General features: G+C 34.5%; 1 protein-coding gene across 24 annotated transcripts in view; it reads right to left on the bottom strand.

Moving 5' to 3' along the window:
• The window catches only part of BAZ2B (bromodomain adjacent to zinc finger domain 2B), a 419,408-nt gene that overhangs the window by 94,036 nt on the left and 304,312 nt on the right, over positions 1 to 21,060 (bottom strand). For 11 of the 24 annotated variants that reach the window (XM_063645961.1, XM_063645969.1, XM_063645960.1 and 8 more), the window contains 8 exons: positions 19,723 to 19,933; positions 12,430 to 12,522; positions 12,254 to 12,315; positions 7,981 to 8,046; positions 6,104 to 6,169; positions 4,637 to 4,681; positions 4,360 to 4,392; positions 3,059 to 3,124 (listed from right to left, as the gene is read on the bottom strand). In XM_063645961.1, the coding sequence (XP_063502031.1) occupies positions 3,059 to 3,124; positions 4,360 to 4,392; positions 4,637 to 4,681; positions 6,104 to 6,169; positions 7,981 to 8,046; positions 12,254 to 12,315; positions 12,430 to 12,522; positions 19,723 to 19,933 (642 nt within the window). The remainder of the gene's footprint in view (positions 1 to 3,058; positions 3,125 to 4,359; positions 4,393 to 4,636; positions 4,682 to 6,103; positions 6,170 to 7,980; positions 8,047 to 12,253; positions 12,316 to 12,429; positions 12,523 to 19,722; positions 19,934 to 21,060) is intronic. The other 13 variants (XM_063645972.1, XM_063645970.1, XM_063645976.1 and 10 more) reach the window with 2 other exon arrangements.

Raw genomic sequence — 21,060 nt, 5'->3', positions numbered from 1 at the left:
TACTTGGTTCTAACTGAGGCACTGGCAATACAATGGCACAGACAGACAAGAGTCCTGTCCTCATAGATCTTATATTCTGGGAGGAAGTAGCCCATAAACAACAAGATGAGCGAATGGGGTGGGGTGTAAGAAAAAGCAAAATTAGGTGTTCTGGGAAGGCCTTTTTTTTTTTTTTTTTTTTTTTTTGGAGATGGAGTTTTGCTCTTGTTGCCCAGGCTGAAGTGCAATGGCGCAATCTCGGCTCACTGCAATCTCTGCCTCTCAGGTTCAAGTGATTCTCCTGCTGGGAAGGCCTTTTTGAAAAGTTAACATTTGATTGATGACTGAACAACAAATAGGAACCATGTGAATATTTGGTGGAAAAACAGCAATAGTACAGACCGTTCATTCAGGAATAATAACAAGACAAAAATGACCAGAATATAGTGCATAAGGGACAAATTGTATGAAGTAAAACTGGAGTGAGAGGCAGAGGTCAGTGGGAAAATGCCATGGTGAGGAGCTTGAACTTTATTGTAATTGCAATGAGAGGCCCCTGGATAGTGTCAGGATATGATCTGGTTTACTTTTTGAAAAGATCACTTTGGCTGCTCTGTAGAGAATGCATAGGGAGTGCTGAGGAAATCAATAATGAGAACAGAGAAACCAGGCTTGCTCTTTCAGCTATTAGGATTTAAGTCATCACTTTACATACATATGCACTTATTGGCTTTATTTTGGTTTAATATTTTAACACAGTTGCCTTGCCATTTTTTTTCAAAGTACTTATGCTTAATATATCCAGCCCCATTAATAACTTGTATTGCTCCAATATAGGTGGGTTAATTTTCCTTCAGCTCTTCTCCCTTTATCTGCTACCTGTTTTTAGACTTATAAGTACTTCAGATTTGCCCGTGAGTATTCGGTATTCTACTTCTGTTTCTTTTTGCTTAGGACAAAGGTAGCTAGGAGAGGGAGAGCTATACCAGGTTTCTGGTATCTCTTTCTCACTTTTATTGGAAGAACTGTAGCGGACTCACTCTATTTAGTCAAGAGTATATCCTTTTCCTCTTGAGAGGTGCTCTTGGGCTTTGATGGATTCTTAGAATATCTAATTTTAATCAGCTTTATTTATCCTGTGGCTACCACCCTCCACTCAACCCAGATTTCCTTCACCTCTCTGCAGCAGCTTCCCCCACTCTCCCCAGGCCCTAGTGGGCAAATATGAAAAACCAGGGGGAAGGTTCATGTCTCTGAGGCCTTTGGGGTGCCTCTTTCACCTGGGCATTCCCCCTCTCAGATGATCTCATTCTTACTATTTTACTGGATCTTCTCTTCTAATGAAGCCTAGTATGCCTGAAGATAATGTTCTGGGTTATTTTGGTTAGCTTTCCTCCCTGCCAAGAAAAACCAGAATGGCAAGCCCTGGTTCTTTTTATTCCTTCTGATTAAAAAACAAACAAACAAAAACCCACAATTGGTAGGGAAGAACTTGTCTCCTGAGGGATTTTCTAGGTCTTTTTCCTGAGCTACTAATTGCTCCCTGCATTTCCATCTCTCCAGATTGCGAGAATTAGGTTCAGTGTTTAGGCTTTTAATTAGTCCCCTTCCCTACTCTTCCCTTCACTGTACTGTTCCCATAAGCGAATAGAGAGCAGCCATGCCAATTCCTGGAATACGTTACCTCTCTCTTTCCCTGACTGTCATTTTTCAGAGATTATGGTTATAATTCCACGCACAGATGTATAGATTCAATTATTATATTAGGTATAGAGGGTGTCAATAGGCCTGGGTAATCAAAAGGTTAGGGAAAAAAAGACAGCAGGAAAAGTGTTGGAGTAAAACTTCCATACCCTTTAGGAAAAGTCACAGAAAGTGATTGCTGTAATATATGTTACATGCTATGTTAAGTCTATGCTAAGAGGTAATCTATGTCAGTAGTTCGCAACCTGGGATGCATCTTGCTAGGCCCATTCTACACATATGTAGTATCAATGGTTAAGTACTATGTGGTGCCAGGCACTGTTCCAAGAACTTTACATACACAGAGACACATATCCATTTACTCATCTCTTCAGCCCTACAAAACAGAATTCAGTATTCATTTTATAGATGAAATGAATCACAGAGAAGTTAAATAACATGCCCAAGGTCATATAGCTGGAAAGTAATGAAACCAGAATTCAAATTCAGATAATCTGGCTACTTTGCACAGGTTTCAAAACAATACACCTATTTTCTCTACACACCAAAAATCTATATTGCTAATTTAAGCTAGAGTTGAGACCAAAATACTGAAATAGAGCCTCCCAGCTTCTAGATCAAATGGTGTCATTTTCATTAATTTTCACTTATTAAATGCTTATCTCACTCAAAAATCCCATAGCTAGGAGGTAGGTATCATCTCAATTTTAAAGAAATGGCTCGAAAACGTAAAGCAAATTGGTGGCAGAACCAGCAGGGGAATCTGTGTCTTTCAACCTCCAAAGCCCCAGTTATAATGACTCTATTCAACTGTTTTAATACAGAATGTTATTCCTTTGTAACATATATCTATTTTAACCTTTAAGTGATTTCTATTAAACTCCAAATAAGCTCATTCTGATGTACTGCAATAATTTTCTTATTCTGAATTATCTGTTAAAAGTTATTTTAAGAAAAGTACTTAGGCCTAATTTTACATAGAGAATGCTAAAGAATAATTCTTAGGGCAGAAATCCACGGTTGGAATGATTTGTGTTTGAATTAGGACATACAGGACTTGTCTAGGCATGCTGTAATACTAGTTTTGTGAAACTCTGGTGTAATAAATAGCTACTTTATCTAAACCAATGTTATTTACTACACTAAAAAAAGACAATTAAGATCTTAGCCAGGAAAACTAACACATACACTGAACTCTTCCTACATTCTTTTATGTTCTAACACTCAGTTGCTATCTCTAAACTTTTGGTTTGCATATGAAAACCAGTAAATCACAACAAACCTATACTCTGAAAAATTTATATTTAGAAGAACCAATGCTTTAGGAAAAAGTATTACTTTATAAGGTAATATTTTTCTAGAAACATACACTTACTTCTGCTTTTTTACGAGCTTCCATAGCTTTCATAAGCATCATGTGTTGTCGCCTTCGCTCTCGTTCCTATTAGGCCAGATAAAATGCGGAAAATAACTCAACCACAATTAACAGTTTGATTTTCCAATAAAAAACAAAAACAAAAACAAAACAAAAACTCAGTATAGCATGTTTAGCATTTATAGACAAGTCACAGTAAATACTAAATATAAGACAAGAATGGCCAGTCTGTGCATGTTTTAGTTCAGGTTTAGAAAGCAAATACAAGAACAATCAAAAGCAAAAAGGTAAAGCAATGAACATGGAGACAGTGTAAACAGAAGCATACAAGATTTACTTATGGTCAGTTGTGATGCTCCTTCAAAAGCTGGCAGAACAAAAAGCATAATGGTTGGCTGGAACAGGTCAGTTACCTTACATCTGCTATTAGAAAAACCACAAATACTATGGCCAATTAAACTAAAGGTTGTGTTGTTCTTAAAATTTTAGATCAAGAAGAAATTGATTTATAGTCACTTTAACTTCATGATTTTAGAGTTGGTTATTTTCAGTACAAAATCATTTTGCAAATCCAATAAGCCACCAACAAATTAGAGTTTTTTTAAGGCTTTTATACCAATTTAGTTAAACTAGTCTTGTTTCACATAAAACACCAATGAAATGGGATATTCCTATTTACTGATGTCTGCCACCTGATACACTATTTAAAGCCACAAAAGCTGCACCATGGGCTAACAGGTGGAATCTTAAAGGCACAGTATGAAAATCAGGTAAGCACTAGTTTAATTTGACATTCTCACTTTACTTTTAAAATAAAAAAATCACATATTTATAATATCTAATTGATTTTTTTGTTTAAGCATATTTGGTTTCTCCAAACAGATATTTCTAAAATTATTTCTAAAATTTGTCTATGAAACCAGAATATATTTCATATTCTCTCATCAAGCAAACTCAAAATTCCCACTGTATTCAATGGCAGTTTTGCATCTAGAATGATGGGAGAATATGGGTCATAATTATATCTAATTGTATAGTGATCCAACTTTCTTTGTGACATCAGTAATGTAAATTTTTAGAGAGCAGCCTTATTTAAGGCTTGTACAATTCAATGTAAAATCTTGGAGATGCATCATATTTCTTTATAGACAGACAAGCAGATGTATGCAATGCACTGTGCTGTAAAGCCATGCAGCAGTATGTAATATGACAGCAGCCAGTGCTACACTTTATGCATTGCTATGACAACCATATCACAACCAAATCACAATGCGGTGTTAGATGTACAAAAATAAACATACCCATACCATATCTAGTCTATGCCTCTCCAACTCCTGGTAGAAAGAGTTGGCACAACATTATGAAACAGAAATCACAGAGTCATAAAACCAATTTTTTAACCCCCCAAAAAGACACCAATACCAAAGCAAGGCAATAAACTGTAGGCTGAAGGAAAAACTTAAGCAGAAATTATATCAGAAATTTTAAAGAAAATATTTTGAAGATTTTCCCCCAAATAGGTTTAAGCAATATTATAAAATGTACATTCAACAGTTGTACAACTATACATATACAGACCTGATGTTTCAGAAGAACAGCTTGTTGTCTTCTCATTTCTTTTTCCTTAAAAATAAGAAACTTTTAATACATGATTTTTAGAGAAGTTTAGAACATGCTAAAAGTATTAAAAGTTCCTTTTCTGAGATTCTATAGTCTTCCATTAGGTTGAACCATATGAAATGGCCAATATTCAATTATTTTTTACTTATAAAATGTCAATTTCATTTTGTATACTTCTACCTAACAAATACTTACATAGAAATCATATAATATGGTAAATATGGTAGCAAGGATCTTTCTTCAGTAGTCATTTCAACTTAAAATTTAATGAATGACTGATCTAACTGCATACTTCAATGGCACATTCATTGAACTAACTAGCTAGATGGTCAGAGCCTATCAGATATAACCCACACATATGTTTTTTAATCAGTTTAATACATTACGGTGCACCTCAAATCTAGCTGATTAGAACTCTCTCCATTCTGAATATAAACTCTCAAATATACTCTATAATTAACATCATTTTTTTCATTTCTATACACTACGTATGAATTAAAGTGACAAAAGCTAGGCAATCAGTGTGAAATTTTCATGTCCACCTATAATTCAGGGCACCATTCCAAGGGGATGGGGCTTAAGGCAAACCATTCTAGGAATGTCACCAATCTCAGTATTTTTATAAAGGTAAAATATAGATGAAATTAATATTAACGGCAGACATGAAAAGGTAGAAATTTAAAAAATAAAGTAAGAGAGTCTATGTGGAAAAAATAAACAGTTCCCTGGCTTTACAAAGTATAATTGTGGTGGCTGTTTCAGTCCCAGTAGGCTCACCCAGCTACCCCCTTTCAGTATTCAGTTACTGATGGATGGCAAAGTAGGGGAGGGGAGGAAGGGGACAACTCTCCTATACCCCATGCCAGGAAATCAGAACAAAACACCCCCAAATACTTGAAGTTAAAATAATTAAAAGCAGCTAATTTTATTATTGGTAAATAACAGTTGATGAAGTTTGGCTTTTTTTTCTGTAGGCTTTTCATTTTTAATACATAAAACAGTTGCTGAATATTAACAAAAAAAAGTTATAAAGGGGAGAATCAGATTGAGACTCAAATATAAACATACCTATACCATATCTAGTCTATGCCTAAACATAAACATAAACATAAATAACACACAAGACAGTTTGGGGGGGTCATTCTTATCTAGCAAAACTACATACAGGTATTAAGCAACAATTTACATTTCTGATTTGATGTTTCCTAAAGAGCTCAAAGCATTACAAAAAACCCTGCATAATAAAATAAAAATACGCATACAAAGTACATACAAATAAAAACATACACTATACACATGTTGTATCTGCTAAACATATTTTCAGATAGTCATTTTGAAGAAAGCTATTTTTTCATAAAACTGATGTCAGTATAACATAGTTTTTATTTTTCAAAAATAAAAACTCTGATTCTCATCTAAACTAACCTTTATTCGTTTCTCGGCCTCCAATAATTTGGCATTTGCCGCTTCTTCCTTCTTTTTCTTTTTAGCCTGTGCATGCAAAACAGGTCTCAAAGTCATGCAACAGCACCACTACAACTTGCAAATAATGTCAGACTTGAAATGAAGCTACATGTCTCACAAGGTACGAAACAGTATGTAACATATATGTAGACAATTACAGATTTCCCCCCAGTTAACATTATGTTTAACATAATAATTTTGTTTCTAATTTATAGATTAGCATTAGAATACACAAAAATTTCTTAGATTCATAAGAATATGACAGCTTTTCTTCTTCAAGCTTTGTTAAAAGTCTGAAATAATTGAGTGTTTATGTTCTTTTACCTTAAAATTTAATCACAGAAAAGTGATTTTGTCACTTATTGTTTTTCTGATTTTAAAAGTAAAACATAATCACTGTAAAACACTAAGAAAACAGAAGATTTTAATTAATAAATAAAAATTATTTCAAGAATTAGTAATATTTGAGAATGAACCTGTTAACTTTATTTAAAATTTATTTTTAATACTTGAAAACTTGAGATAAAGAAATTCATTATTGGTTTATGTCTATTAAGTGAAACATATTAAGTCTGATTTTCCCCATCTCTGTATAGTGTGGTTAAGTTCAAGTGTTTTTTTTTTTTAATTATTATTATACTTTAGGTTTTAGGGTACATGTGCACAATGTGCAGGTTTGTTACATATGTATCCACGTGCTGTGTTGGTTCACATAGAATGAAAACTTGTAATCTCATCTTTCATGAGGCACAATCTGACTATTAAGATCATGCTATTTATCAAACATAAGCTTCATAATCTTAAAATCATTAACTGTGTAGAAGTTTCATAACTAGTAGTTACCGTCAGTTTACTTTAAAATAAAAACATTTTCAATTTCTGGTTTTTAAAATTAATTTCAAATGGGTAGGAAAAAATATGTGTGTTTCTAGAAGGAATAAAACTGTAATAGAGAAAACCTCAGCTATCTGGAGCCCTCAGGGAATAAATTGTTCTATAAAGCAGCAGTTTCCGGAATGGTGGAGAAGTTGTAATAAATTTAAACATGAAAAGTTTATTTTCACTCTTTTAGATGGAAATAATTTTGAGACATGTCTGCTTAGACACAGTACACTAAACGTAATTTGGCGTTTTCTTGATGACTCAGGGCAATTATTTTCAATATCAGTTATACTGCACAGCTCCAAAGAGTAATGCCTTTGGGCTATTAAGGTTTTGAAAATTGCTTGCTATTCAAATAAAAGATTACAGGCTGTTGCTAGGCTTTTCAGTTCCTATATATGCTAGCTGAAGTTTCCCTGTATTTTTTCCTTGCTGTCTTTTGCCTATTACTTTTGCTGTTGCCAACAGATGTTCTCTATCTCTATTCTAATTAGCCTTGCAGGGAAGAGGGATATGCTAGAAACCAGAAAAACAATCTGATAAAACTTTGTATATTTACAATTTACTTTTACTTTTGAAACGTTACTTCTGTAAACATTTGTTTCTAAACTAAAAGTAAATATCAGACTATAACTATAAGCCCTAATGATTTTTCTTTTGTTGTTTACTTTTATACAAGTAAAACATTTTAGCGCATGAACTTTATGACAACTCCACTGACTGCTCAGAAGTTTTCCTGTTTCTTTTGTCTCATTTTGTATATCTTTACTGTTGGGATTAGATTAGCTTGCTAAATAAGGCTCAGATAAAGTTTTATTCTATGCAGAATGTTTAAAGAGAATATCTGACAAACATATTAATTTGTGTGAGAAAACATGCACGCAAAATATTTATTTTTGCAGACTTAAAAATATATGGCTATATTACTTTAATTATATTAAATTTAAGAATTCTACCTCTAGAATTTGCTGAGCTCGAAGTTCTTTTTCCATTCTGATTTGCTGTATTCTCTTAATTTTTTCCTGTAGGAAAAGTTATGATAACTTGAGATAATAAAATAAACTATCTGAGTAAAGAGTATTTGAGTGGAATCAAATAATTAAAAATATAAGTACAGGCCAGGCGCGGAGGTTCATGCCTGTAATCCCAGCACTTTGGGAGGCCGAGGCGGGCGGATCACGAGGTCAGGAGATCGAGACCATCCTGGATAACACAGTGAAACCTCGTCTCTACTAAAAATATAAAAAAAAATTAGCCGGGCTTCGTGGCGGGCGCCTGTAGTCCCAGCTACTCGGGAGGCTGAGGCAGGAGAATGGTGTGAACCCGGGGGGCGGAGCTTGCAGTGAGTCGAGATTGCGCCACTGCACTCCAGCCTGGGCGACAGAGAGAGACTCTGTCTCAAAATAAAAAAAAAAAAAAAAGTACAAAATTACCAAAGGCTGGACATAAAAATTTCATTATTTAGTATAAAACCATATATATTTTCATGTCTGAAATTAATATGATTTGATAAGGTTTCTCACAGTAATTTGTAAAATGCAAATACTAAATAAACAGAAACTCAGTGAACCAAGCTGATTAAACGATATAGCCTGAAGATCTTTATAGATATTTGTAGTTACAAATAATACTTAACTTGAAATAATATAGGACTGAATAGCAGAAAAATCATGTATCAGCAGTCAGAAAACATACAGCCAGTTCTGGATTACAGTCATTTATTGAATGGTCTTGAGCAAATAATAACTATTCTTCTATAAAGTAGTGAGAGGTGTTTGCCCTTTCTCATTTGTCACAATTAAATAAAATGCTTTAAAAAGTATATAGTGACACAACTGTGACATTATTATTAACAATAATTTCCATTCTAAAATTTATTTCACATGTTGAATAGCATGATAATATAACATTGCTTTTAATTACCACAATTAGCCCATTTCAGAAATAACCTGTAACATTATTTTAAAATTAATTAATTATAATTTAACATTCCAGTGAATTATTTATAGGACATAATTGGGGTACACATTGTCTAAATTTAATGAACTGGTTATTGGATATGTTTTATAACTTAGTGATCATATAAATTTTGACAAAAATTTACATTTTAACTTAAAAAGTTATATCATATTCTATAAACACATTCTTAGCAATTTCATGTTCCTTAATCCATTCAAAAGTCCCAAATTGGCATTGATGAGAATAAATACAAGTTAAAAAGGAAAATTCAAAGTTTCCTACTTGAAAATTGTACTTATCCTAGAATTTCCAGGGCCAACACATTTTATACACCTGTATTTCACAATGCCTGCTCCCATCTCCAGATGCTAGCTGTACCTATTGAAGCTATACATTAATATGCATTTTAATTTTTTTAATGTACACTGATGTTGTTGATTCCCTGCAGGATTCTACTGCAGGATGATGAAATTTTAGGAATTACTGTTTTGATTTTACAAGACTGATCACATTCTTTGATTTTGGTGATCCTATCTTGGTACTGAATATTAATTGTAGGCTGTCAAAAATAAAAACCCCAAAGTGGGCCAGGCACTGTGGCTCACACCTGTAATCCTAGCACTCTGGGAGGCCGAGGCAGGCAGATCACCTGAGGTCAGGAGTTCGAGAAACAAACAGTGCTAGGTGGTGAAACCCCATCTCTACTAAAAATGCAAAAAATTAGCTGGGTATGGTGATGCATGCCTATAATCCCAGCTACCTGGGAGGCTGAGGCAGGAGAATTGCTGGAACCCAGGAGGCGGAGGCTGCAGTGAGCAGAGATTGTGCCACTGAATTCCAGCCCGGGTAACAGAGGAAGACTCTGTCTAAAAAACAAACAAACAAACAAACAAAACAAAACAAAGAAAAACAAAAAACAAAACCTAAAACCCCAAAGTGTATCTTTTGTGTAATTTCCAAATCTTAGAAAAGATTGATCCATATTTGAAGTATTTATTTGAATTAGAACTTGATATCTGAGAAAAGTATACTCTTGATCTAACTTTTCTGCTCTTGTCAATTATAACATTATAAGGTGCTATGTTTTCAAGTCAGCAAAAGTCACTCATTGTTCTCTTATGCACAGATAGGCAGGGAATCTTGGGGCTTACGTACACAGTCTAAAGCTTTACCTTAAGTATTCAAGTGACTTTTATATATATCCATATATATTTGGTAGTGTTATCATTAGCATGTAGATAAACATGGTAAATTATTATAATACTGGTTAACTTTATAATGTTGAGTACTCAGCCACTGAGCCGGTCACTTTACATTTAATATCTTGTCAATCATTAAAAAATCATAGAAGCTTAAATTATCTTCTTTTTACATAAGAGAAAACTGAGGTTCTCAGAAAGTAAATATTTTGTCTAAAGTCCAATACTTAGTAAATATAGAGTCCTCGTCAGATCCCAATGCCTGTGTGCCTCCTGCTTTGTAATAATGTTTCTGAAATCTTCCAGAAAACTGTCTTAAAGACTATCTGGTGACATTTTTGGTCTACTAGGTGGAAAAAATAATCCAAAGGATGAAAACACATGTACTATTTTATTCTAGATCAAATGCTGACTTTAAAATAGACCCTATATAACAGAGAGTATGAGTAGAATTACTCTATACTTTGATTCACTTTGCTGAATCAGATAAATGAGATGGTATTTTGAGATTGGCCTCAGATAAATATCTTGATAAATATTAAGACCAGTTCATTTGCATTAATATTGCTGGAAACTTTGGAGCTCAATGCTTTTTCAATGAGTAGCAAAGACCATGTGGATTAAGGTTGTAGCTACTGTAAGACTTTAGGATCATAAAGCTGAATTTAAAGTACTGATGGGATCTAATGAGTCTCCAGCCATTAGTAAATAGAATAAGCTATAAAACTTTTTAAATAAAAGTATAACAGAAACAACAGTATTTCACTTAAAAATGAAATATGAACTTATTTTTTCATATATACTCTTTAGTAAATATATTTTAACGAATACATTCATTAGCCTATTTCAGGTCAATCTTACAATGTCTAGCAGTCACAATTAACAAACGAAGGATGGAATTGAAGTTTACAACTGCTACTTTAAATTATGGTGGTAAAAGAGTATACTGTGTAGTTGGATGTTTTATATTTATCTTTAAAAAGTTGAGCATGTGTTTTGTTGCCAGTCACTGCAGTAGGCACTTTATGTTCATTATCTCATTTATTCAGATATTGCAGTTAACTTATGATGGAAGAAATAAAGACTTAAGGGTTAAGCCATTCATCTAAGGTCACAAAATTATTAAGTAGCAAAGCCCATATTTAACTGTAGGCTGACTGACTACAAACTTAAATCCTAAATCCCAACTGTGTATCAACTTCTTTAGTCAGATTGCTTTAGTTAATACTGGAAGAAACCTTAGAGAAAACCACATCAAATCCAACCCAAGCTATTTATTTAGCAGGTATTTATATAGTAACATAACTGATTTCATTTCATTCTCAGAAATAATTACATGCTTCCTAATACTTTTAAAAGAATAGTACTTTCTCCCCATTTCCTTTCTGCTTTAATGTTACCATGAATATGAGGAGGTGGGAGAGTAGTTTACACATTCTCATCTTAAATGAAGCTGAATACCTTCTCACTTAATTTTTACCTAGAAAATTTAAAAATTAATTCGCTTACCTAAACTTAATTTTGAAAATCGCATGGGGAGAAATATTGTACATACAAGACAGAGAACTCTGGATTTGCTAAAATAATGCTCTCATCATTTTTTTTTTTTTTTGCAGTGGCAACTTTTAAGTAACCCTGAAAGTATTAGAAGCAATGAAGGCAAATCTTACTTTGTATAACTTAAATTTAATTTTCTACTAATATTTTACATGTTTAAGAAAAATAAGCTTATATTAAAATTTGAACATTCAAGCAACATACTTCATTGACTGATACATTAATTTAAAAATTCTGAAAATTGTTCAAGATATCAACTTATACAAATTCTACCAGGATATTAAAGTACTTACACAAATTTACTGTTTGGTAATCATTTCTTTAAACACTTGGAAGTAGAAGACTTTATTAAAAAGGTAAAATTTTCATTAATAGAAGATAGCAACTTTCTAAATAAGACACAAACATTAATGTGAAATATAGTTATTTAAGAAATCAAAAATAATGTGCATTACTAACAAATCCTCAAAATAAGTCCCATATTTTAAAAGTCAGTTCCAGTGCATACACATACCTGCTGTTTCATAATCTTTATCTGTTCTTTTTGCTTCCGCTTCTCCTCAGCAGCCATTATTGCTACAACAAGAAACCAAAGGATAGATATCATCAAAAAGGGAATGAAGAAAAGAAACCTTTTATGAATTCCCCAGTACTAACTCTTTGAGTTTATGTTACATTTAAATCACTCACCTTGTTGTTTTTTGGCTTCTTTAGCAACCCGAGCCTGTTCCTGCTTTTGAAGTTTTCTCAAAAGCTTTATTTGTGCTGCTTGCCTGGCTATTTCTGAAAAACACAAAATTTCAAAGAATATTAACAACTTTGTGTAACTACTAACCAAAAACAATAACTGTGTGAAAATGTTATCATCATAAAGGATATAATTATTATTTTTTTTTTTGAGATGAAGCCTTGCTCTGTTGTCAGGCTGGAGAGCAGTGGTGTCATCTCGGCTCACTGCAATTTCTGCCTCCCAGGTTAAAGCGATTCTCCTGCCTCAGCCTCCCAAGTAGCTGGGATTACAGGCGCGCACCACCACACCCAGCTAATTTTTGTATTTTTAGTAGAGATGGGGTTTCACCATGTTGACCAGGATGGTCTCGATCTCCTGACCTCGTGATCTGCCCGCCTCGGCCTCCCAAAGTGCTGGGATTACAGGTGTGAGCCACCACTCCCAGCTGAGGATATAATATTTAAGAAAATTGCCTAAGGTCAGACAGATACCAAGTAGAAGAGTGGTGTGGTAGACAACGTCATGTTCATTCCAACGGAAACTGAATGTTCATTCCAACGGAAATAATCAAATTATTTCATCAAATATGATCCCATATCGGACTACATAAAAATGAGGTTTCTTTTAATCTTTATCAGAGAGGCTTATTTAAGTACATTTTTTTCACATTTCAAGTAAACCCCACTTAGTGGGAAAATAGCTGCTAATATTTTAAGACTTGTAATGTAGCTTCAGTCTTAACATATAAAAAAAAGAAAGACTCTCAGTTAAAACAAATACAAAGTCCCCTCCCACCCAAACTTAGTATTTCAATTAGCTATAATGGTTAAGTTCCTGAATCCAGTGGTATTTTCATTTATGAAGGAGAGGGACTAAATCTCCTAAATAAAAGGAAAGCAGAATTTCAATGACTTTTAAAGACAACCTAGTTCTTATAATCTTCAAGGACACATGTATGAAACTAGGGTAGATGAACAAAATTAATGGCCCCAATTCTTCATTCCTCCTTTTATCCATGACATTTGTAATGTGACTTTGGGGCAATTCCCATCAAGAGATGGAATATATTTTCCCGTCCCTTGATTCTGAACTCAACCATGTGATTTTCCATGGTTAAGAGGATGTTAGCAGTTGTGATGAAAACAGAGCTTGAAAGTTTAGTTGTATTCTTTCTGCTTTTGTTCTTGTGCTTTGCCCAAGACTGAAGATATGATTTGGGGGCTAGGCTATCGGGAGATTGGGACACAGGGAGCCAGTTGACCCCACAAATGTGAACAAGCCCAGCCAAGATAAGCAAAGCTGCTTAGCTAATTTCCAGCTGATTCCATGTGCACAAGTGATTAAGACAGTGTTGTATGCTACTAAGGTTTGGTGGTTGTTACCAAGCATTACTGTGTCAAAGGGTATAACGGACACAGAAACCATGTAATATCCTTGCTTTCTTCTGCTGGCAAACTTGGTCTGAATACTTCTAACTCTAAAAGTGGTGTATAATATTACTCATATAATCATTTTAGAAAGCATCACTTTGTATTATACATTGTTTAAATTTTGTAGCCACTGAACAAAGAAACCTAAATTATGTTCATTGACAAGGAACATAATTGCTAACACATGAATCACTTGAGCTCTAAAAATTTCCACTATTTATTGATTGCAGGCACTATTGTGTTAAATTTTTCTTTTTCTTTCTGTTTTTTGAAACGGAGTCTTGCTCCGTTGCCCAGGCTGGAGTGCAGTAGCGCGATCTTGGCTCACTGCAAGCTCCACCTCCCGGGTTTACGGCATTCTCCTGCCTCAGCCTCCCGAGCAGCTGGGACTACAGGCGCCCGCCACCACTCCCGGCTAATTTTTTGTATTTTTAGTAGAGATGAGGTTTCACTGTGTTATCCAGGATGGTCTCGATCTCCTGACCTCATGATTCGCCCGCCTCGGCCTCCCAAAGTACTGGGATTACAGGCGTGAGCCAGTGTACCCAGCCTGTTGTATTAAATTTACACCACCTTGTTTAATGTTCACAGCTACTTTATAAGATCAACATGATTGCCCCGCTTACACATAAAATAACTAAGGCTCCTAGAGGTTAAATAGCATAGCCAAGAAAAAAACCCAGGACTGGCTGGGCACAATGGCTCATGTCGGTAATCCCAGCACTTTGGGAGGCTGAGGTAGGTGGATCACTTGAGGTCAGGACTTCGAGACCAGCCTGGCCAACATATGAAGCCCCCACCCTTACTAAAAATACAAAAATTAGCCAGGCGTGGTGGTGGGCACCTGTCATCCCAGTTACTTGGGAGGCTGAAGCAGAAGAACTGCTTGATCCTGGGAGGAAGAGGTTGCAGTGAGCTGAGATTGCACCACTGCACTCCAGTGAGACTCTGTCTCAAAAAAACCCCCAAAGAAACCCCAGGACTTTCTGACTCCACAGTCTATACACCACTATCTCTAAAAATCTTTAAGCAAAGTTTAAATGCCTTAAGATTTTAGCTAAGAACGTAACTGTAGGTCCTCATAATAGCTGAAGTGAAGTTGGTCACTATGGCCAGTTTTCTATCACTGAGACTTTTAAAAAGGAGAAGAGATGAAAAAAGTTGAATTTCATCTAGTAAACTGCAAGTGTTAATGAAAAATAAAATGGAAGATGATGATAAAGTATTATCTCCAATGTCCCAACCATTTTCAATATTAGGAGGTTACAGGCATCATCAAAAATTCCTGGGTCACACAAAAAAGATCTCCTGTTCACTAAATACTCTGGGACATAAAAACTTATAAACTGACCTTCAGGGTCAGCAATCTCTGATAATAATATGGGTGAAGAATATTATTCTCATCTATAATAATGCCCGATAAATATTTCTTTAACATTAAGAATTGAAAGTTTTGAATTCTACAGTAGAGGCCTGACTGTCTTGAGATGTAAAGATGTGCTGATAAAAATGTTTCCTAGAAAATATGGCATAAGTATGATCTTTTGCTGCAAGCTAAACTGATATTCTCTAATATAAGTTTAACTTTTAATAAGAAAATTCTATAATATATATAGAACCATGTTTGTGTATGAGTGTATCAATCAATTTCAAGCCCTACACAAGTACACAGTAATTTTTGTTTATTTGTTTGAGACAAGGTCTTATTCTGTGACCCAGGTGAAGTGGCATGATCATAGCTTGCTGTAGCCTCCAACTCCTGGGCTCAAGTGATCCTCTCCCCTCAGCCTCCTGAATAACCAGGACTACAGGAGTGCACCACTTTACCCAGCTAATTTTTTTAAAAATTTCTTTTTGTGGTCTTGCTTTATTTCCCGGGCTGGTATTGAACTCCTGGCTTCAAGCAATCCTCTCACCTTGGCCTCCCAAAGTGCTAGGATTACACAGGTATAAGCCACTGTGTCTGGCCAGTAATTTAAAAAAATCTTTAGGCCAAAAAAATTTAAAAGTTCAACTCACATCTTTTTACTTTAGCAAGAAATATAAAATTTTAATTAATCATTAAAAATTTACATAGATTAAATTTTACATTATGGGCAGTTAGAAAAGAAGATGATGTGAAAAAAAGAAAAAGGCCGGGTACAGCAGCTCACATCTGTAATCCCAGCACTTTGGGAGGCCAAGGCAGATGGATCACCTGAGGTCAAGAGTTCGAGGCCACCCTGGCCAACATGGTGAAGACCCATCTCTACTAAAAATACCAAAAATTAGCCGGGTGTCGTGGTAGGTGCCTGTAATCCCAGCTACTCAGGAGGCTGAGGCAGGAGAATCACTGAACGCGGGAGGCAGAGGTTGCAGTGAGCTGAGATCGTGCCATTGCACTTCAGCCTGGGTGACGAGTGAAACTCTATCTCAAAATAAAAATAAAAAAAAAAAAGAAGAAAAAAAGAGAATACAGAGGAAAGAGAATGAGTTAGATACCTAGAAAAGTTCACCCAAGCTGTAGAAATAAATTACTTCCAGTATCTTCTCATTTATTTGGTTTTTTTGGTTGGTGAATATATTATAATTACCTTTTGAAATATTAATTTGGAAAGTATCTTTTGTGGCTTAAGAAATTGTCTGCTTTAATTTTAAAGATGAAGTTTATTTTCAGATAGAATTAGAGATATTTTGGACATAACTCATTTCTTTGATCTTAAGATGCATTTTTAAACATTTTGATATCTCTAAGGTCAGAATGTAACTGATAACTGGCAGCTCTTTTCTTTCTTAGTGTACATCTTAAAATAATGGTGCACGGTATAGATTACTTATAGGCATCTCAGTTTCAATCACATATGAAATGAATAGGGGCTACTTGATATTTTGGAAAATTTGAGATATTAATAGTATAAGTCAATCAACAAGCAGATTTATTTATATAGAATGAAAGTCTTTATCATATTCAAACTTTGTCAGATTTTTACCTATATTCTGAGAAATTAGAGTTCTCATTTCACAACGTTTAGATGTACATTCAAAACTCACATTTATCTCACTATTCTGAAACTTTCTTCAAATTAAGTCTGGTTTTTCAGTCTAGTTGGTCATAGAAGGATAATAATATATAAGAAAAACTTCTAGAATCCTCTCAGATAACCCCCCAAAGTGTTACCAAAGAAGGCTTTTAGAAATGAAAAAGGTGATAAAGTGCTTCATTTTTACTTTCTTTTCTTCACAGGAAAAAATGCAAACGATACTCCATACACTTGTAAATATTAATAATGATTATTTACTTACTGTTAAATAATATTTATACACATGTTGAGAAAGAGCACATGTAATATACAATAAGGTCAAAGGTAACAGAACTTGCAAAATGCAATCCAATGTATTATAACAAGGGTAAACTATGTAATTGAATACAAATCAATTTGAAATCTGGAGGGAGAATAAACATTCGGTAAAAGTTGAATAATTAACTTCTACTTTGTTACAATAAAAATATAGTTAATTTTCTAAATTTAAATTTGCTATTTTAATTCTAACTTATAATGATACTTAGATATGCCAAATATCCATGAAGATCCCATGTTTTGATTATCAGTTAATTTCAAACTTTCTTATTTTATGCAAACAACGTCCACATTCCCCAGCATTAAACATTATTCAGAAGGGTCAATAGCTTATTGACAATATCAATTTTTAAAACCCATCTATGTCTGTTAATTTATTGACTTTTTAACCTTCACCAGTAACTCTTTGGGATGAAAGTCTTATCAGAAGCCAAATAAAATAAAAAAATCTGACTACCATACTGATATGGTTTGGCTCTGTGTTCGCACCCAAATCTCATCTCAAACTGTAATCCCCATGTGTCAAAGGAGGGACCTGGTGGGTGGGGATTGGATCATGAGGGGGTTTCCCCCCATGCTGTTCTCATGATAGTAAGTGAGTTCTCATGAGATCTGATAGTTTTCAAAGTGGTGGATTCCCTTGCTCTCTCTCTCTTCTGGGTGCCTTGTGAAGAAGGTGGCTGCTTCCCCTTCCACCATGACTATAAGTTCCCTGAGGTCTCCCCAGCCATGCGAAACTGTGAGTCAATTAAACTTCTTCCTTTAGAAATTATCCAGTCTCAGGTCATAACTTTATAGCAGTATGAGAATAGACTAATGCACATACTAAGATAAAAAACTTATATGACAACTGCTAGGCAGTTAACAAGCTATTAGTCAAAGTATGAACTGGAGACAATATTTGCCTGCTATCCATAAAAACTTGAAAATGATTTGTGTAGTATGTTTAGATTTGTATAATATATGCTTAGAAAAGTGTAATATATATTTATTATAATTGTATGATAGTGAAGATCTGGAAGTAGCTTAAACAGTCATCAAAAAGAGGCTGACTCAAGTCCATTTATTTTAAAAATCAAAAAGGATATATATGTATATGTGAGTGGTTGCATGTGTGTGTATGTGTGTACATATTTCTGGAAGGATTAACTATTCCACTGATAAGAATGAGAATATCTTTTATTTATTTTTTTAGAGACAGGGTCTCACTCTGTCAGCCAGGCTGGAGTGCAGTGGCATGATCATAGCTCACTGTAACCTTGAATTCCTGGGCTCAGAGGATCTTCCCACATCAGCCTCCACAATAGCTAAGATTAGAGGAGTGTGCCACCACACCTGGCTAATTTTAAAATTTTATTTGTAGAGATGGGGTCTTGCTTCATTGCCCAGGCTGGTCTTAAATTCCTGGCCTCAAACAATCCTCCCACCTTGGCATCCCAAAGCATTATTACATGTGTCTTTAAAGCATTCTATTCTATGAGTTTTGTCATGGATATTTGTTTTATAATAAAAAACAAAGCAGCAATAGAGAAGTCAATATTATGATGGTGTTTACAATGCATAGAAATAAGTCTTTTATACATTTCCTCCACATTTTGCTTATTTATAGGGATAATAAAAAACCCATGAGAAGAAGTAAAATTCTGTTAGATTTTTAAGTCAATTTTCATTATTAAACCTTTATTTTACATTGTTACATATCTTTATATATATGCCTTGCAAATATAAGATATCTACACATATGTTGATATATTCAGACAGTCTTAAGCGGCTTCATATTTATAACTAGTAACTCAAACTGCAAAGCCAAACTGTTCTATCTTACTCAGCCTTCTCTTTGCCATACATAGCATGGGACTTTCATGTTGAGATTTTATGTATAATGTCAAATCATTAATACAGTTTAGGTTATTATGAGCACTTTGAACTTGATAAATGGTACCTTCTGGTTATCTTAAAGTACTTTTTGATTTAAATGTATTAATTTGTTATTCTGAAAATATATATACTATATCTGGACTACAGGAGAACCCGAACTAAAAGACTGGGGTTACTTACCAGTAATTGGAGTTCTCTGACTGAAAATTTACTCCACAGATCCACATATTTTGGAGTTATTCCCATGTACCACCTCAAGGAATCGGGAGCTGTTAAAATGAGAATTTCCAGAAGGTTGGCACCACCTTAAGGCTTGTGCCAAGTGCTGGTTGATTCCCTTTCTGTGCAAGCCTTAAAAGCTTAACACCCACCTTTGTAATTCTAAATACACAGGATAGGATGTGTTTATGAGTAATGGTTCTTGAAAGATTACCTAATCAAAGAACTCCAGTTACCAGTGGGACTCCTTATTTTTCATTTTATTCTAACACAAATATTTACTTTTTAAAAATTGAGAGCAGTGTCAATCCTAAGTCAAAAATATTAGAAATACTTTTAGAATACTTTTTAGTATGATTATTAGTGTCAGACACATTATGTTTCTTACCTTGAGCTTGCAATTTTCTTAGCAACTTTGCATCTGCATTATCTAGGAATTCAGCATTGCCAACATTTGGAGGTCGACCTTTCCGACGTCTCATCCTGGATTCCTCTCTTGCTCGTTGTCTATCTGGATTTGGTGGTCTTCCTCTACGACCTTCCATTGCCCTGATACGAGGAATGACATCCTCTTCTTTCAAAAGACACCACTGCATTCCCTTTTAATTAACATTTTATAGAAATAATATATTACAAACAAAATAAACACAAGAGACCAATATGTCAGAAAATTCTGGCTAAAAATCACATATATTTTGGAATTTATAACATTGGTATAAACTTTAGGAATTTCATTTTTAAATTAAACTTAGATGTATAATTATTCATGGCCTTTGGCATAGCTTTAATATTCTTACTTTAACGACTTAAGCTTTAATTAAATATATAGATTTGTATCTGTATCCATGAACATAGAGATATAAATCTTAATCACCATTTCTGAACTATAATGACCATCGAGTTAGCAGATATTTAAAAATATTAGTTGTAAAATGATGCCACTATAGATTGTTCTTATGGGTTATCAGCTAAACCAAAACACTAAGCTACCCAAATAATACATGAAAGTTTCTCTTTATAAATATTACAGCTAATAAATTAAGACAGAAAGAGTTAGAATATCAGGATTCTGCAATACCTAATAAATTAGTGAATCGAAGAATTGAACTTCAATGGTTGCCTATCATCAAAAAGAGACACAACTAGACAGATATTAGCCTCCTGATGGAGGCTCATACAATCACCTATAAAATAGTATTGCCCCTCACACACACACAAAAATCAAACCTGGATTTGATCAAGCCTCTAGATTTAATTACAATAACTTTAAAAGAAACACGGAAGTATAAGTTAAACTATACGGCAAAATCCATTCTGTGGGAAATTCTATAAATGACCTAGTTTCTTCAACAAATGTTGCAAGAAGTAAGAAAACTGTAGGAAGTTTAAATGAACCTTAAAATATGTATCAAACAAGCCCAATTTGTGGACCTTACTTGGATACTTATTTAAATAGACAAACTGGCCAGGCGTGGACTGGCCAGGCACAGTGGCTCACGACCTGTAATCCCAGCACTTTGGGAGGCCGAGGCAGGCGGATCACCTGAGGTCAGGAGTTCGAGACCAGCCTGGCCAACATGGTGAAACCCCATCTCTACTAAAAATACAAAAATTAGCTGGGCGTGGTGACAGGCACCTGTAATCCCAGCTACTCGGGAGGATGAGGCAGGAGAATGGTTTGAACCAGGGAGGTGGAGGTTGCAATAAGCTGAGATCGCACCATTGC

The sequence above is a fragment of the Symphalangus syndactylus genome, chromosome 9 (genome assembly GCF_028878055.3).
Source record: "Symphalangus syndactylus isolate Jambi chromosome 9, NHGRI_mSymSyn1-v2.1_pri, whole genome shotgun sequence".
NCBI classification, from domain to species: domain Eukaryota; kingdom Metazoa; phylum Chordata; class Mammalia; order Primates; family Hylobatidae; genus Symphalangus; species Symphalangus syndactylus.
This window is presented reverse-complemented; position numbering and strand designations above follow the sequence as displayed.